At 46.6% G+C, this 17964-nt stretch overlaps 2 protein-coding genes across 9 annotated transcripts in view; both read left to right on the plus strand.

Moving 5' to 3' along the window:
- HMGXB4 (HMG-box containing 4) overlaps positions 1-2342 on the plus strand; it is a 38325-nt gene extending 35983 nt beyond the window's left edge. For all 3 annotated transcript variants that reach the window (XM_034948904.2, XM_003821502.5, XM_055105975.2), the window contains one exon: positions 148-2342. In XM_034948904.2, the coding sequence (XP_034804795.2) occupies positions 148-192 (45 nt within the window). In that variant the 3' untranslated portion in view covers positions 193-2342. The remainder of the gene's footprint in view (positions 1-147) is intronic.
- A 3912-nt stretch (positions 2343-6254) lies between these two features.
- TOM1 (target of myb1 membrane trafficking protein) overlaps positions 6255-17964 on the plus strand; it is a 49049-nt gene continuing 37339 nt past the window's right edge. The window contains exon 1 of one of the 6 annotated variants that reach the window (XM_003821503.6): positions 6255-6496. In XM_003821503.6, coding sequence (XP_003821551.1) covers positions 6445-6496 — 52 coding nt within the window. In that variant the 5' untranslated portion in view covers positions 6255-6444. The remainder of the gene's footprint in view (positions 6497-17964) is intronic. The other 5 variants (XM_008974987.4, XM_034948908.3, XM_034948909.3 and 2 more) reach the window with 5 other exon arrangements.

Genomic DNA, 17964 nt, shown 5'->3' on the forward strand with positions numbered 1-17964 from the left:
ATAACAAACAGCAGGATGCCGTCTTCATTCTCACCTGTTTTTCTAACTCCATTTGATTTTTCTTATCTCTCTCCTTGAACAAAGAAACATCTCTCAGGAAACCAAGGTACAGTACTCTTCAGTTGAACATTTTTCTTTGTTTTGCAGTCAAACACATTAGACAACATTGCTTACATCATGCCGGGACTGTGACAGCAAAGAATCCTGGGACAGAAACCTTATCCTACACCATTGCTGGTTTGTGTATATATGACTGTTGCAGATTCCTTCAGTGGCCTCTGGGTGTAGGTTTTAAATTTTTATATCTATACATACATATATACATATATATATAATGTACAATATATACATAGGACTGTAACTACTTTGCTTTTAATAATTTTATGAAATGGCAAAGATTTAGCCAAGAGGAAATTTTGGCATGAATACAGGCTTGGGATTCTTTTTTCTCCTGTGGTGGATAAATCTGCCTTAAAAATCAATGTAACTTGGGGGCTGGGGGCTTGTTCTGGGTGCCAAGCGCATCTCTTTATGGACAGCTAAAATGTGATTATTTTCCAAGCTCAGTTGGACCTCCAGACCCATCACTGACCATTTGCCTTACCTGTCTTAGTCTGAAATGTAATAGGAAAGATAACGGGAAGATGCCAGTTGACAATTCAAAGCCTTTCAATTTGAAGTGACCTAGGTGGGAGGTGATAAAATTTGTTCCCTTTATAGTTATGGAGGTGGCTTAGGTGAATTGAGTAGAGGGTTCATTCCAATTCCTACTGTATAGGTGTCTGTGTGTCAAAATTTATTGTAATCATTGGTACCATTGGTGGCCTCAACAGAGGCCAAGGAGTTCTGTGAGCCCTGGCAGCAAAAAACACCTTGGGGGTGAAGCTGTCAATGCCACCAGTTGGACCTCCATACATTCTGAGCTAACCCAGAATCTTTAGTCGGCAGAATTAAGTGCTGGTGTCTTTCACTGGCAGCATGAAGTTAGCCACCAAGTCCTCACAAGCCGTGCTGCTTAGTTGCTTGGTGGTTATGGATAAACTTTGCCCAGCATGATTTTTGGGTTCATCTTATCGGTTCCCCTGGTGGGCAGATACACAGTGTTCTGCATTCCACATGTAAGTGAATTGCAAAAACAAAACAAAACTCACTCTCTTGTAGGTTTATTTATGTGTGTGTGAATGTGTATTTTAATTATGTGTATTTAACTCTTTAAAATCTTAGATTTTAATTTATCCTGTAAATTTCTGTATATATAATTTAATAACAGAAGCCTCCACCAGCAACAGCATGTGGAAGATACAGATTTGTCATTTCTCCCTTCCGCCCTCCCTTCTTTCCTTCCTTCCTTCCCTGTTTCCTTCCCTCTTTCCTTCCTTCCTCCTGGTCTGTTCCAAAAACTCTGAATCATCTACATTTTAAGGTATTTTACCTCAAAAATGAATCATTGTGTTAGGATTCTAATTCTTTATAAAGAACTTCATGGGCTTCAATAATGTCTAGAAAGTAAAATAAAGAGGAATGTTACCATCCCCAGCTGCCCTTATTTCCAGAGAACCAGACGTTTGTTTCCCAGTTGGAAAGAAGACAGTTGAGCACTTCAGGATGGTTTTTAAATTTGGTATGAGATTCTCTGCCAACACCAAGCTCTGAGTTAACTGTGCTTTCTTGTCCTGGCCCTGACAGAGCACTACAGCATCAAAGTAAATCTTTGGGGACAGTGTAGCCCATCTGCATCCTATTTAATTTCTTCCCTTCTCCCCACCAGTGTTGTCACAGGGCTATGTTGCTTAAAGGTAGTCTGGCTGCTGAATCCCTTTCTCAGCTCAGAGCAGTTTTAAGATTTAATTGGGAATACAGAGAAACAGGATTGTTTGAGAACCAAAATCAAGAGGAACAGAAATCTTAACTTGATTTCATGTGTTAGAACATTGCACCATGCCTCTTCTGTATCTGTGGAAGTTTCCTGTTTGACACAGGGTATCTAGGAGGGGCGGGGAAGACATGGATAGTATAGGAAGACATTAATCCTAGCATTGTCATTTATATACATTAATGAAATCCTGATGAGGACCTGCTTTTTGTTTGTTTTCCTTTGAAACCCAGCCCTATTGTATTTGTATTTAAAATTTGTACACATTTGTATAATAATCTGTACCTTGTGGTATTTGGTACTATTAGAGGAAAAACTTTGGATTCAGACCTTCTTGCAGTTTTTATATCATTGTTTTATTTTGTTTTTTAAATAAATTCTAGTGGTTTGATCCAAATCCCATTACAGTTGTATAAAGAAATAAAATTTTGTACTTATATTATTAAAAATCACATTTTTAATATTTGTAGTCCAGTCTCAGCTGTCTTTTCCCTAATCATGATAATCATAGTTGCTATGAAATTATAAAACCTGTTTTTCACTCTATTCTACCATAATTTTCTTAAGAAAAAAATCAACCCACAATGAAGATTAAATTTCTAATCTTAGCCATTTTCTTAATATACTCCTTACTCTGCTTCTATTAACTTTTACATTGTAGAGGTTCTCATTTTCTCTTTTGCAAATTGCAAATTTAGTGAATCTGATAATTCCACCTCCATTTATTGGCAAATGAAACTATGTGCATTATGGTGTTGGCCTAAATCAAGAAAATGTTGATTAATCTTATATAAGGGTTGCATCTGAATCATGTGCTAAATGATATGTTTCAGTCCTGTCCTGTTAGCATTACAGTAATGCTGTTGATAAGTTACTTAATCTTTATAGGCTTCCAAAGTCCCATCTATAGAATAGTGTTAAAGTCACTTCCCTGTCTGTAGACCTGCAGCCAGCCAGCCTGACATGAATGTTTAATAACATTATGAACACTGAATATATGGAGATATGAACTTTCAAGGTAAAAACTTCAATGCAAACACAAGGTGTTAAAAGTCATAAATAGTAAAATAATATGATTAATTACAAGGCTAATGTCTTATGGAAAGGCAGCAAGGAAGAGACTACCGTATCACTGAGTGACTATTAGAGTGATTTGCATACTTTGTCTCACTCATCCTCCGCCCAAAGCCTTAAGAATATTATCTCCCTTTATAGATGCGAAAAAGTACTTTTCCTAAGTTTATACTGCTAGTAAATGGCAAAGGCAGATTAAGAACAGTGAAACAGCTGACCCCAAACCCTAGGCTCTTTTCTACCCCATGCTACTTTCAGATTTAAATCATGTCTATAATTCATCAGAATGCTTTCCATTATCTCAAGTCCTGAGCGAATGTGATTGTAGGAATGCTGTCTGAGATCTTTGCATTGTTCGGATATCTAGCTGGCTTTCACTCTTGTCATACTATTGTCTTTAAATTTTGAAGGCAAGGTATCTTGATTTTTGTCTGTAAGCACTTAAAGGATTTAATAGATTACATTTATGCAGACTGTCAATCTTAAGAAATTTGAACATTTTAACCCTCAGTAAGGCATGATATTAATTTTACTAAAACACTTAAAAAGTAAATTGAAACACTTTTTACTAAATCAGTTTGCTCCTTATTAGCACACTTTTTAAAGACAGTTTTAATCAGTTTTGTACTAACTTTAATGTTTGCCATTTACATCCCTATCTACTATGTTGATAAAATCCATATACTGGCCAGGTGCAGTGGCTCGTGTCTGGAATCCCAGCACTTTGGGAGACTAAGTCAGGAGGATCATTTGTGGCCAGGTGTTTGAGACCAGCCTGGAGAATATAGCAAAACCCCATCTCTACAAAAACTAAAAGATACTAGCCAGGTATGGTGGCATGCATCTGCAGTCCCACCTACTCAAGAGGCTGAAGTGGGAAGACACTTGAGCCCAGGAGATCGGGGCTACAGTGAGCTACAGTTGTACCACTGTACGCCAGCCTGGGTGACAGAGACTCTGTCTTTATAAATAAATAAATCCATATACTTCCATTTCTGTTTCAATAGCTATATAGTAATCAGTTTGCATGGAGTTGTTTTTTTTTTTTCTGAGACGGAGTCTCGCTCTGTCTCCCAGGCTGGAGTGCAGTGGTGCAATCTCTGTTCACTGCAAGCTCCGCCTACCAGGTTCACGCCATTCTCCTGCCTCAGCCTCCCGAGTAGCTGGGACTACAGGCGCCCACCACCACGCCCAGCTAATTTTTTCTATTTTTTTAGTAGAGATGGGGTTTCACCGTGTTAGCCAGGATGGTCTTGATCTCCTGACCTCGTGATCTGCCTGCCTGGGTCTCCCAAAGTGCTGTGATTACAGGTGTGAGCCACCGTGCCCAGCCTGCATGGAGTTTATGATTCCACTTCCTGTTTGGGGGCATATGAGTTGTCTCTGTTTTTGTTTTTTTTTTGTTTTTTTTTTGTTGTTGTTTTTTTTACCATGAATAAAGTTTACAAGAACTTGTTAAAAGCTTAAAGGAAGGGCCAGAGATGGTGGCTCATGCCTGTAACCCAGGGCTTTGGGAGGCTGAGGTGGGAGGATCACTTGAGCTCAGAAGTTCAAGGACCAGCCTGGGCAACATAGTGAGACTTTGCCTCTAAAAATAAATAAATAAAGGTTAATGGAAGAATCCAAAAGAAGTTCATGCTAAACATAACTCCATATGACCAAGCAATAAGGTTAAGTGAAGAAAGACATGGAAAGTGCCTTGACCTGAAGGTCATCTTAAATGGCCTTCTCCCCGCTTATACTCCAAATAGCATTACTGAAACGTAGATCTATTTAAGCTTTCATATGCTAGTTACTGGGTTAGACAATAGTGGGGAGCAAAACAGAAATAGTAGCCCAGCCCCCAGGGACATCCAGACTCATGGGGGCAAGGGCATTTGTGAACAGGTCTCATGAGTGTTGTGGAAACACTTCAAAGCAGTTTATATTGTACAGTAAAGACATCGGACCCCATGGCTGCTCAAACAAGTGAATCTACAGAGGTGATTAAGTTCTAATTTAGGTTTGTTTGTTTTTTTTTAAGACACAGCCTTACTCTGTCACCCAGGCTGGAGTGCAGTGGCACGATCTCAGCTCACTGCAATCTCTGCCCCCTGGGTCCAAGCAATTCTCATGCCTCAGCCTCCCAAGTAGCTGGGACTACAGGCGTGTACCACCACACCTGGCTAATTTTTGTATTTTTAGTAGAGACGGCATTTTACCATGTTGGCTAGGCTTGTTTTGAATGCCTGACCTCAGGTGATCCACCTGCCTCAGCCTCCCAAAATGTTGGGATTACAGGCGTGAGCCACCACGCCTTGCTTAATTTAGGTTTTCTGTCATCCAAAATTTGTGCAGTCAATTTACTAGCCTTTCAGATTTAAAAACCACAAACATCACAATAAATACTTAAGCACCCACAGTAGCCAGACTACTAAGGCCATGGTTATTGTATTTTTGGAGTACATGCCAGAAGAAAAGGTCATAACCCATAGATAGGTATCTAGTGTGTAGGTGTCAGCAGACACACCACACACAGCCAGGAAGGCTGAAGAGATTAGAATCACAACGCTGGGAAAGGCCTTTGAGATTCTTAGCTTGGGGTCCACGGTTGTATTTCAGGGACCCCAGAAACTCCCTGAGGTTATAAGCAAAATTGTATCGCTGCCTTTTTTCTTCAGAAAGGCTCATGGCTTTTGTTAAATTCTCAAAGGAGACTGTGACCTAAATAAAATATTTTTTAAAAATGGTTACGAGTCCTTGATCTAATTCCAGTATCTAGAGAAAATGGGAGCTATGTTTGGCTCACACAGTAAATTTATGGCAGAGACGGGTATTAAAGCCCCACTCGTGACTACATCTGTGCTTTTTGCCATCCTGGGCGCTAGAGGGAATTGCGCTGCAATTCATTAAATTGCCTCTCAGTCTCAACAGATGACAAACCCCTTGCCCTTGCCTCTGATTTAAGGTAAGATAATTTGGGCTGCGAGCAGGCTGCATCTTGGAGCGGGGAGACCTTGACATCAAACAGGAAGAGTCTTACCGGGACAAGGAGACAACAGCCCAGAGAGGCTGTCACCCAGGGTAGATGTGCAGTCACAGTGAGGTCCCAAGGACTAAGGGCTATGACCCTAAGAGTCTCGGCTTCTGTGTAACTCACCCAAGTCACTTCCCTGGTCTACGACCCAGTTTCCCAAATGTGTAAAGGGTCCTTTAGACCTCGCCCTAAAAGGTCAGGGGCGTGGCTTAAAGAGGACCGCGCTTCCCGGGCCCCGACCCCAGACCCTACGTCGTGTGTGACGCCCGCCGCCGCCGAGCAAGCCGCAGTGAGGTCATCGCCCTCCGCCTCGGGGGCGGGACCCTGGCGTCTCAGGGCGGGGCTTGTGGTCGAGCTTCGCGGTGCCACCGCCCCGCCCACGCCTCCTCGCCGGCCTCCGAGTGCGTCACGTGACGGGTCGGTGGCGTTGGCGGTTGCTGTCAGCTGATTCCCGGGGTTGGTGGCAGCGGCAGTAGCAGCAATGGACTTTCTCCTGGGGAACCCGTTCAGCTCTCCAGTGGGACAGCGCATCGGTGAGTCCCTGGAGCCCCCCACAGCTCCGCCCCGGTGCTCCGCACCCAGCTTCGGTCCCCTGGGAAGCCTCCGGGTGCCTAGTCACGGAGGCAGGGAGGGCAACGAGGCTGGCGTGTAGCTCTCCGACTTGGCCCCGCCCAGCTTTCCTCCCACTCTTGATTGACAAGAACTTGGACCATTAGGAAGCCTTGGCTTGTGATAGATGTATATGACAGCCAGTAGGTAAGGAGAGAGGGTGGGTCCGGATGCCCACGGCGCAGCCAATGTGCTTCTGCTGGGGTCCCCAATCGAGGGAGAAAGTTTTCGTGGTTAAAGGGACTGCGTGGTTGGCAGTGGCTGGGCCACTCTGCTGGGTCCCGCCGCCTGGGCTCTGGCCAGCTCCTTCCTGGCTCACCGGGCCCTCCGGACACAGACACCTGAGAAGGGCTAGAAGTCCCTTCTCCCAGGACCGCGAAGCCCCGGGCTTGGCGTCTTGGGGCCGACTGGCCAGAGGGGCCCAGCGCCGGACAGCCCGCGGCCGGGCCTCACAGACCCGGGTCTCAGGACGTGTCCGCCTGGGCTCTTTTCTCGACCCAACCTCAAATGGACCCGCACAGACTCTCAGAACCTGAGCAGACAGTGGTCGGAGAAACCCTCCTGGTCAGCCCATCTCGGTGCTCCGTAGGTGGGGCAGCCGGGAACTGGGGCCAAGCCAAGCCCAGGGCACCTGGCGCCTGTCTGCTGGTCCGTGGTTCTCTGCACCCTGGTGACAGGATACTCACAGTTCTGTGACGCAGCCTCCCTGGGCCGAGGTTTCCTCACCTGTAATTGGCGGGCAATAATGGTCCCCACCTCCGTGGGCTTGTTGTGAAGATTAAATTCCTTAATAAATGTGAAATACTTAGAACAATGCCTGGTACATGGCCAGTGCCATATAAAAAAACAGTTGTAATATTTATTATTACTGGGCTGGGCGCGGTGGCTCCCGCCTGTAATCCCAGCACTTTGGGAGGCCAAGGCGGGCAGATCGCTTGAGCCCAGGAGTTCGAGACCAGCCTGGGCAACATGGCGAGACCCCGTCTCTACAAAAAAAATAAATAAATAAATACAGAAATTAGCCGGGCGTGGTGGTGCGTGCCTGTGCACCCAGCCACTCGGTAGGCAGAGCTGGGAGGATTTATTGCATCTGGGAGGTCAGGGCTGCAGTGAGCCCTGATGGCGCCACTGTACTCCAGCCTGGACGACGCAGGGAGAGCCCATCTCTTGAAACACATACACATACACACACACACACACACACACATATATATAAAAATATACACATACAAACATACATATACATATACATATATATTATAAGTATTTACACACACACGTTGTTCCTGAGATCACCAAGTGAAGGTTAGGAATCCCTGGAAATCGCTGGGCAGTAGGTCTCATAGGTGCTCATTCTTGGGCACCAACACCATGAGAACCGACATGCCTTCACCCAAACAGCCACACTTCTCCGGAGGATGGTTTGGGTGTTCCGCATTCTTACATGAAGAAACCATCGCATTACCGTGAAATTACTCTTCATCTTTTTTGATGACGACTTTTCGTCTTAAGTCCTGACTGGGAAAACTTTAAGATGAGACATATTTTCCATTCTTACTGTCTTGCCAAACCTCACGAAAGCTTGTCGACCCGGCTCTGTTTTGTAATCGCCACCGTGGCTGTTGGTGGCTCTTCCGAGGTTTTGTAATCAATGCTCTCCAAGGGGGAGGTGGCAGTCCAAGATTTACACACCAGGAAGCTCCTGAACCAGGGAGAGGAACTGCCCTCTCAAAGGACCCCTGCCCTCCCCTGGACACACACCCACCCCACAGTGAGTCATGGTTTTTTGGAGCTGAAAAGAGAAGGCAGCTCTCCTCTCATCTTTATTTCTCTGACTACAGAAACCACTGCTTTTATCATATGCCAAGTTTAAGACTTACTACTTAAAAATAAACAAGTAAATAAAAGACCTGGCTTCAAAGTCAGCCACATACTCTTAAGGCTTTCTGGAAAAGCTCACCTGGGTTCTGGATTTCAGCTAATCAAAGCAAACTTCTCTTCTTACCTTGAAGCGTTGCCTTTCTTGGGCAAGAAATACTTCTATGCAAAGAGAATGCTACTAAATCATAATACCTTAAAGCACAAATGGAATTTTACAGGTAAAAGAGCCTTACCTTGGGGATCTTCTAACCCAGTGGTTCTCATCAGAATTCCTAGGAGGGCTTGTTAAATAATGTCTGGGCCCCAACCCCAGAGTTTCTGACTCTCTAGGTCTGCGGTGGGACTCTAGAATGTGAATTTCTTTTTTTTAATTTTTCTTTTTCTTTTTTCTTTCTTTTTTTTTTTTTTTTTTTTGAGACGACGTTTCGCTCTTGTTGCCCAGGCTGGGGTGCAGTGGCACGATCTTGGCTCACTGCAACTTCCGCCTCCCGGGTTCAAGCGATTCTCCTGCCTCAGCCTCCCAAGTAGCTGGGATTACAGGCACGCTCCGCCACACCCAACTAATTTTGTATTTTTAATAGAGATGGGGTTTCTCCATGTTGGCCAGGCTGGTCTCAAACTCCTGACCTCAGGTGATCCACCCACCTCGACCTCCCAAAGTACTGGGATTACAGGCATGACCACCGTGTCCGGCCTAGAATGTGAATTTCTGATGAGTTCCCAGGTAATGCTAATGCTGTTCCAGCCCATCCCCTTCATTTTACACTGGCGGAGACTAAGGTCCAGAGAGGGGAAAGTGGAGGCTGTGACTCATCCAAGACCCCAGTAAATTGACAGCAAAACTGAGCCATTGAAATTTAAACCAAAGCTGAAGAGGCTCCAAAAGTAGAATTAAGAGTTTGAGTTAATCCCCTCAGTATTCCATATTCTTTTAGATAAAGAGGCAGAGGAAGTACTGCTCACTGGCTGTGATTACTGATGACATAGTATAGCTGCCTATAATTCTGTAAACCAGGCCCCTCCTTGCTGCAGGAGTACCATCTCTTCTCAAGCCTGCCGACTCCCATGCCCTTGTTGATAGTAGAGCTGTAGAGCCATATGGAATTGACATCCCTCAGATGGTGATTCTAATGATGCTAATCAGGAATGAGTGTCAGTCACTGGAATCACAAAGTTCTCATCCACCTCCCCTCCCAACACACACACACACACACACACACACACACACACACACACACACACACACCCCTTTGTGCTTGCTGGTCCCTCTGCCTGGGTTGCTTGTTCCTGTGCCCCCACTGAGGAGCTCCAGATCACCCTTCAAAGTACAGGGCATCATCACCTCCTCCCTAAGGCCTGCCCCAAGCCCGACATTGCTCTTTTACTCTCCCTTTATCCTAGATCCTCAGGCCCCCTTGCCCTATGACTTTGGGCTCTGAATCTCCACTTCCTCCTTGGTAGAATGTTACTAACAGCATCTGCCTCACAGGGTGGTTGCTGGAATGAAACAAGATAGTCCTCTGAGAGTGTCTGGCACAGTGTGAGTGTATGGAAACGTTAGCTCTTCCCGTCATCATCACCATCATCATTTTTATTATTTCTTTTTTTTTTTTTTTTTTTTTTTTGAGACAGAGTCTCAAAAAAGGCTGGAATGCAGTGGCACAGCCTCAGCTCACTGCAACCTCTGCCCCCCAGGTTCAAGTGATTCTCCTGCCTCAGCCTCCCGAGTAGCTGGGATTAGAGGTGCACACCACCATGCCCGGCTAATTTTTGTATTTTTAGTAGAGATGGGGTTTCACCATGTTAGCCAAGCTGGTCTTGAACTCCTGACCTCAAGTGATCCAGCCACCTCAGCCTCCCAAAGTGCTGGGATTACAGGTGTGAGCCACCACACTTGGCTTATTTTTATTATTTCTACCCTCATTATACTAATATGCCACCGTCCCACTCTGTTAGTGGTTGTGCATGTCTGTCTCCACAGCTAGGCTGAACTTCTTGAGAGCAGGAACTGTGCCTTATTTCTCCAGACCCTCAGCACCTAGCACGGTGCCTGGCACATAGCAGGAAGGAGGAAGGGAGAAAAGGAAAGTAACATTTTGTGAGCAAACACCGTAATAACTCTGCCAGGTATTCTGCTAGCGTCCTGGGTATTAATCTCATGGTGACCCTGTGCAGTTTTGCTATTTTTTTCCCATTTCACCAAAAGTCAGTCTAAGAGAAAGCATCGCTTTCCAGGGTTCCACAGCCACTCAAGGTCAGAATCCAGACCCAGGTCTTCTTTTGTACCCTCACCACACTGCCTCGAGCTGCCCAGTGCTTCTTTTGAATTGATGTCTGTTCCACCCTCCAAGAGCCACAACTCTTGTTCTACCCTCAGATAAGGACATGTACATGGGTCTCACACTTGCAGGCCCCTCTCCCTCATCGATGAGTAGGGGAGCTTCCCAAGGGCAGCACCCGTAGCTGAGAGGATTCCAGATCCTTTGTACCAGCTGGTGTTGTCACAGCCCTCTTCTTTCAAGGATTTCAAACCCTTTCCAGATATTCTCTGCAGACAAATCTTACTGGCTCTGTTTTTTTTTGTTTTTTTTTTTTGAGACAGAGTCTCACTCTGTCGCCCAGGCGGGAGTGCAGTGGCGCGATCTCGGCTCACTGCAAGCTCCACCTCCCGGGTTCACGCCATTCTCCTGCCTCAGCCTCCCGAGTAGCTGGGACTACAGGCGCCCGCCACCACACCTGGCTAATTTTTTGTATTTTTAGTAGAGACGGGGTTTCACCGTGTTAGCCAGGATGGTCTCGATCTCCTGACCTCATGAACCACCCACCTCGGCCTCCCAAAGTGCTGGGATTACAGGCGTGAGCCACTGCACCCAGCCTACTGGCTCTGTTTTATAGACAGATATCAAGAATCCCATTTTCCATTTCTGGCTGTCAGCTTACCCCTAAGCACTTGGAGTCCAAATCCTAGCTGATTGCCGACAGTAAGTTGCAAACAACAGAGATGGTAAATATGGGTAGTCCCTGGGGATGAGCCTCAGTGGTTGGGGTGGTGGGAGCTGGGTGTGAGGGGAGAAGAGCCCAGAGCCTGAAGACTGAGCCCTGGAGGGGAAAAGTGAAAAAGTCAGAGAGAGCTGTCTTTGAATCCACAAAAGCCAAGCCGGGGGAGCCACAGGAAGGAATCACAGAAGTGAGAGACCACTTCAGGCCCTTGGGGGCCAGTTGGGGAATGATGGGCTGGAAAGTGGACACTTAAGCGATGTTGAGGAGACACCAGGCTGGGAGGCGGGACACCTGGTTCCAGCTCTGGTTCTGCTCCTAACTATGTCACGGTCCCTCTCCATTGCCCATCTCCCCTATTGGCAACACAGAGGTGCTGTCATTCTCCCTCTGCTTCCCAGAGAATTGGTAAGGAACGACAGAGGTCATATATAGGGACAGGGAAGGGTTGATGCCAGAGGGAAGAAAGAAACTGATGGCGGGCCAGGCACGGTGGCTCACGCCTGTAATCCCAGCACGTTGGGAGGCCGAGGCGGGTGGATCACGAGGTCAAGAAATCGAGACCATCCTGGCCAACGTGGTGAAACCCTGTCTCTACTAAAAATACAAAAATTAGCTGGACGTGGTGGCACATGCCTGTAGTCCCAGCAACTTGGGAGGCTGAGGCAGGAAAATTACTTGAACCCGGGAGGCGAAGGTTGCAGTGAGCCAAGATCACGCCGCTGCACTCTAGCCTGGTGACAGAGCGAGACTCAATCTCAAAAAAAAAAAAAAAAAATGATGGCTGCTGGGGAGGACTGATAGAACTGAATGTGCAGGGCTCCAAGGGCAGAGTGTGTGGTTACAGGAATAAGCAGTTCGGTTTCAGTATAAATAGCTATCCCCAGAGCCTTGCAAAGATGGAACTGGCTGCCTTGTTCAGTAGTGAGCTCCCCACCACTGGAGCTGTGAAGGCAGAAGCCGGAGTGGGGAGGGCGACTATAAAGAGGATTCCTGTGTTGGTTAGCAGAGTGGACTAGACCAGGGTCAGTGAGCTTTTTCTATAAAGGGCCAGATAGTAAATACTTGTGGCTTCGTGAACCAGATGGTCTCTGCTGCAACTACCCAGTTCTGCCATTGTAGCACAAAAGCAGCTACATAGGCCATAGGTAAATGAATGAGAATGACTGTGCTCCAATAAAACTATTTATGGGCAATGAAATTTGAATTTCACATAATTTTCACATATCATGAAATATTATTCTTCTTCAGCTTTTTTTTCCCCAACTGTTTAAAAATATAAAGACCATCTGTAGCTCGAGGACCATACAAAACAGACTGAATTTGGCATATGGGTTCATAGTTTGCTGACTTCTGAATCGGAGCAGCTGGCCAGAGGCAGAATGATGGAGTACACTGTTCCTCAAAGTGGGGTACCAGAGCACCCACACTGGGGATGCTTGAGGGTGCTTATCCCCACAGTGTGCCCGTGTGAGCCCTAATATCTTGAAGCTTCTGTTTCCTGATCCATAAGTACAGGACCCACATTAGAGCCCCAGGTTTCTGTCTTGAGGATGACAGAGCTTTGTCTGGAAAGGGCTTTGTATCAGCTGTACACATATTAGTAGAGCCCAGGGTGAGCTTGAGTCAGACTGAATGGTCTGAGTCCTGGTTCAGTCCTCACCAGCTTTGTTACCAGGAGCAAGTTACTTAACCTCTCTGTTCTTCAATGTCCTCGTCTGTACAATGAGGATAATAATAGCACCTATCAGATAGGGCTGTTGTGTTGTTGTGCTATAAAGCACTTCCTGCCAGACAGGAAGTCTCTGTAATTATTAGCTGTTGTGATTTTTCACTGGTGTTATCATTCCTGGGACCCAATCTAAGTTAGTAGCCAAGCTAAGTGCCAGCCCAAGATTTTGACTCCATTGCAGCCTTTGTGATGGTCTTTGTGTCCCTGGCAAATGAGCAGTCACTGGCTGGGTGGCCACCACATTCACAGACAGGTCAGGTTTCAGGCTGTGGGGAGGAGCAGATTCTTACTTGGAAATTAAGGCCTTTGCCTTCCCCTATGGATAGAACTGGTGAATAGGTTTTATTCCCTTAGTGAGCTCAAAGAAATAAGAGTATAGTCCCAGACTTCCACTCTTCTGGTTTTAGAAAAAAAAAAACCCAAACCCTCAGTGTCTCCTAATTAGCTTGAGGCCATCACCCCATGAGAAGCAGGGGGATTCAGGACAGTTTAACTCTTTACTGCCTTACTAAGGAGATCTTGATCTAGGCCAGTGCCCTCCAAACTTCTGTCTTTCATGTAGCTCATTTGTGATTTGTGTCTACCCCCATGCCACCTTCATTATTATTTTCGTAGGGTTTTCTTTTCATTAGCTTATCTGTTAAAATTTGACCTCATCCTATGTAATTATATCCATGAAATCATGGCTTTGATGTTCGTGTTTTTTTCCTATCCTGCATTAAAGTAAATAATGCAGGAGAGGAAAAATTTAATGTCCCTCTAAAAATGTCTTTAAGTTTGCCCATGAGCCCACCTGGCATGATCCCAGGTAGCTCATTTTGATCACTGGGACGTAAGCAGCCTGAAATGGGGTGACAGCTTAGTCTCCGCATCAGAAGAGCTGGGTTCAGGTGCCAGCTCCGCCCCTTCCCGGCTGTGTCCCCCAGGTCTCCACCTCAAGGGACACGGGAAACTTAGAAGTTGATAGAGCACTGCAAAGTGCGATGGAGAACCACTGTGCAAGCCCTGAGGAGGGGAACTGGGCCTCGCTCCTGCTGGGGAAGGTAGAGAAGGGAAGAACGGAGCCTGGAGTCTTCCCAGAAGGGAAGGACGGAGCCAGGGGAGAAGGGAGGGAAAGAGAAGAACCAGCCAGACCGCAGGGGCTGAGACAGACAGAGAATTTAGTGACAGACAGAGGGGTCTACTGTTTGAACTTGTTTGTGTTGGTGCAGTATAAACCCTGTAGTGGTTAACTTTATGTGTCAACTTGGCTAGGCCAGGGGAGAAAGATATTTGGTCAAACATTATTTTAGATGTTTCTGTGAACGTATGTCTTAGATGAGATTAACATTTAAATCACCAGACCCGCGTAAAGCGTATTGCCCTCAATAACGTGGGTGGGCCTCGTCCAATCAGTTGAAGGCCTGAATAGAAAAAGACTGACCTCCCTAGAACAAGAGGGAACTTGGCCAGCAGGTTCCCCTTGTCCTTGCACTTGGACAGCATCTGTTCCCTGGATCTCCAGCCTGCCAGCTCACCCTACAGATTTTCAACTTGCTAAGCCTTCACACCTGCATAAGCCAATTCCTTAAGCGCTTGCTCTTTCTCCTGTGTGTGTGTGTCTGTCTGTCTCTCTCTCTCTTTCTTTCTGCTAGTTCCTTTTCTCTTTTTTTTTTTTTTTTTTTTTTTTTTTTGAGACGGAGTCTCACTCTGTTTCCCAGGCTGGAGTGCAGTGGGGCAGTCTTGGCTCACTGTAACCTCCACCTCCCAGGTTCAAGCAATTCTCCTGCCTCAGCCTCCTGAGTAGCTGGGACTACAGGCGCGTGCCACCACACCTGGCTAATTTTTATATTTTCTGTAGAGGCAGAGTTTCACCATGTTGGCCAGGCTGGTCTTGAACTCCTGACCTTGTGATCTGCCTGCCTTGGCCTCTCAAAGTGCTAGGATTACGGGCATGAGCCACCACACCCAGCCTAGTTCCTTTTCTCTAGAGATCCCTGACTAATACAAACCCCACTCCACCCCTGACCATCCAGATTGTCAGCAACACCTTTTACACTCCCAAGTGGGGAGTGAAAACAAATGCCATCTGTACCTCAGCCAGCCACTTCAAGCCTCTGCCTTCACAGCCTCACTTCTTCTTACCTGGGGAGTTTTAGAAAACCTTTCTTTATCTAACTGACATTTCCTTTTGTTAGGTACTATAGTTAGTTACATCGACTTTAACATTGTGGGTTGCGGAAGCAATACCCTCTGTAAGGTATTTTAGGGTTTCTCTTGTGGTTTATGGTTAAAAAAAATACAGGGGAGAGGCAGCCAGGGTTTTGAGGAAGGGTGGCTCAGCAAATTAGGAGATGGATGGAACTTTCCACGCTGGGTCTGGAAAGAGTTATTCCTTTGGAAAATAGTTTTCAAGACAAGTTTCTGGCTGAAAAAAAAAATGGCTTCTGCATATTTGTGATTTAAAAATCTCTTATGGGGTGCTTGAAATTCTCAATCATGTTGTGGTTGATATGTTTGTAGAGGATAGCATTTATTTTGGTGCTTGAAATGTATACACTCCTCCTCACACATCCCTGGAAGGTGAGTGCTTTGGTCATCTTTATTCTGTAGAGGAGGAACTGAGGCACAGAGAGGCCGAGGAGTTACCCAGGCTCACACAGCTGGTAGGTGCTGGAGTCTGGGCAGGATTTGTCTGTGTCTGCATCCCATCCTCCCAACTTTTCCCTCTCACCAATTCCCCCTTAGAACTGAAAGAGGCCGGGCGCAGTGGCTCACACCTGTAATCCCAGCACTTTGGGAGGCCAAGACAGGCAGATCGCCTGAGGTCAGGAGTTCAAGACCAGCCTGGCCAACATGGTGAAACCCCATCTTTACTAAAAATACAAACATTAGCTGGATGTGGTGGTGGGCGCCTGTAATCCCAGCTACCCTGGAGGCTGAGACAGGAGAATCGCTTGAACCGGTGAGGCGGAAGTTGCAGTGAGCCAAGATCGTGCCACAGCACTCCAGCCTGGACAACAGAGTGAGACTCCATCTCAAAAAAAAAAAAAAAAGAGAACTGAGAGACCTGCTGGGTTTCCCTTTGAGTGACAACATCTGTGTCCATCTAGAATGAATTCGTTCAGTAGCGGCTCCTTCTGTATTTCTGCCTAACCTTCTTGACCACATTGGTTTCATCCTCGTGCTTGCATTCTCACAGTAGGAAGCACAGGTGAAAGTACCAAGTGTCTGTGTCTCTATTACCAAGAAAGCAAAACCTTCCCCAGGAGCCGCCCAAGAGACACCCGCTTCCATCTCTGTGGCCAAAAGTCCCAGGGCTACTTCTGGCTGCAAGGAGGTCTAGAAAAGCTAAATGCTGTGAGCCCAGGGGGAGCATCTTCCACAACTATTGGAGTCAGCTCCACATGGTAGGGTTAATAAAAATTTCACATAGTCACTGAGTACAGTAATAGAAATACAGTATCTAGCAAGGACAGGTAAGTGTGGCGTGCGGGTTCCCACACTGCATTTCCAGATGGACAGCATGGCTGGCCTATATCCACAGGGGTCGGTCAGAATAGTGAAGGCTCTGGAGATCATTACCAGAGTGGAGTGGTCACAGGTCCTGAGGATGTTGGAGGACAGATTAAGGAGGGACGTGGTACTTTTTAAAAGTATTCAAAGGGTCACGGTGGCTCACGCCTGTAATCCCAGCACTTTGGGAGGCCAAGATGGGTGGATCACGAGGTCAAGAGATCGAGACCATCCTGGCCAATGTGGTGAAACCCTGTCTCTACTAAAAATACAAAAATTAGCTGGGCATGGTGGCACACGCCTGTAGTCCCAGCTACTCGGGAGGCCGAGCGAGGCAGGTGAACTTCAACCCAGTAGTTGGAGGTTGCAGTGAGCCAAGATCGTGCCACTGCACTCCAGCCTGGGCAACAGTGAGACTCTGTCTCAAAAAAAAAAATGTATTCAGAGGATTGCAAGTTGGAAGAAAGATTAGGATTTCCACACAATAGCTAGTAAGGGATCACTGAGTGCCCAAGTGTGGAGGTGTTTCATTTACACTGTTATAAAGGTTTATTGTGCTGGTGAATACAGCCTCATCTTTCATTCAGTCATTCAGCAAACAGGTACTGCAGGTTTATCATGGCCCAGGTCCCATCTGGGGTAGACAGACCATTCGTGAGCTATAACCGCCACCCTTAAAGAGCTCACAGACTCCTGGGAGAGAGAGATGTAGAAACAAAGAGATCGCCCAACAGAGTTATTTTAATCACTCCACTAAGCAGTGCTTAGAGTTGTGGTCTGTGGAAAATGCTACTGGCCGCTAGCTGGAAGGAATAGGCCCTGGCGGGGTGGGGGGTGTCAGGGCGGACTCCACCAGGAGACCTGACCTTTGATCTGGGCTTAGGAGCACGAGTTGAGGTGGGGAGGAGCACATTTCTTCCTGGAAGAAGGGCAGTGTGTTCAGAAGCACAGAAGCCTGAGGAGGGTGATGGGGTGGCTGTGGGCGGTCAGCTGAGCTGGTGAGTGGGAGTGGGAGGAAGGACTGGGCCAGGTCTCAGTGCCGGCTCCCGGGGGCTTCAGTGGAGCCCAGTGCCTTCAGGTCCATGCCGTAGTTGTCCACCGCGGAGCAGTCCCATGGGAAGGCCAGGGCAGCTGGACCTCACTCCTTAAAGAGGAATATTAATCACGAATACTTTGAGCTGCAGGTAACAGGAAACCCAACCAGCAGAGTCTGAAACCACCACAACAACGCACTTTGTTTACCTAGCAAGAAGCCTGAAGGTTGGCAGTTTCAGGGTGGGTTTGACA

This window comes from Pan paniscus, chromosome 23, assembly GCF_029289425.2.
Source record: "Pan paniscus chromosome 23, NHGRI_mPanPan1-v2.0_pri, whole genome shotgun sequence".
NCBI lineage: Eukaryota > Metazoa > Chordata > Mammalia > Primates > Hominidae > Pan > Pan paniscus.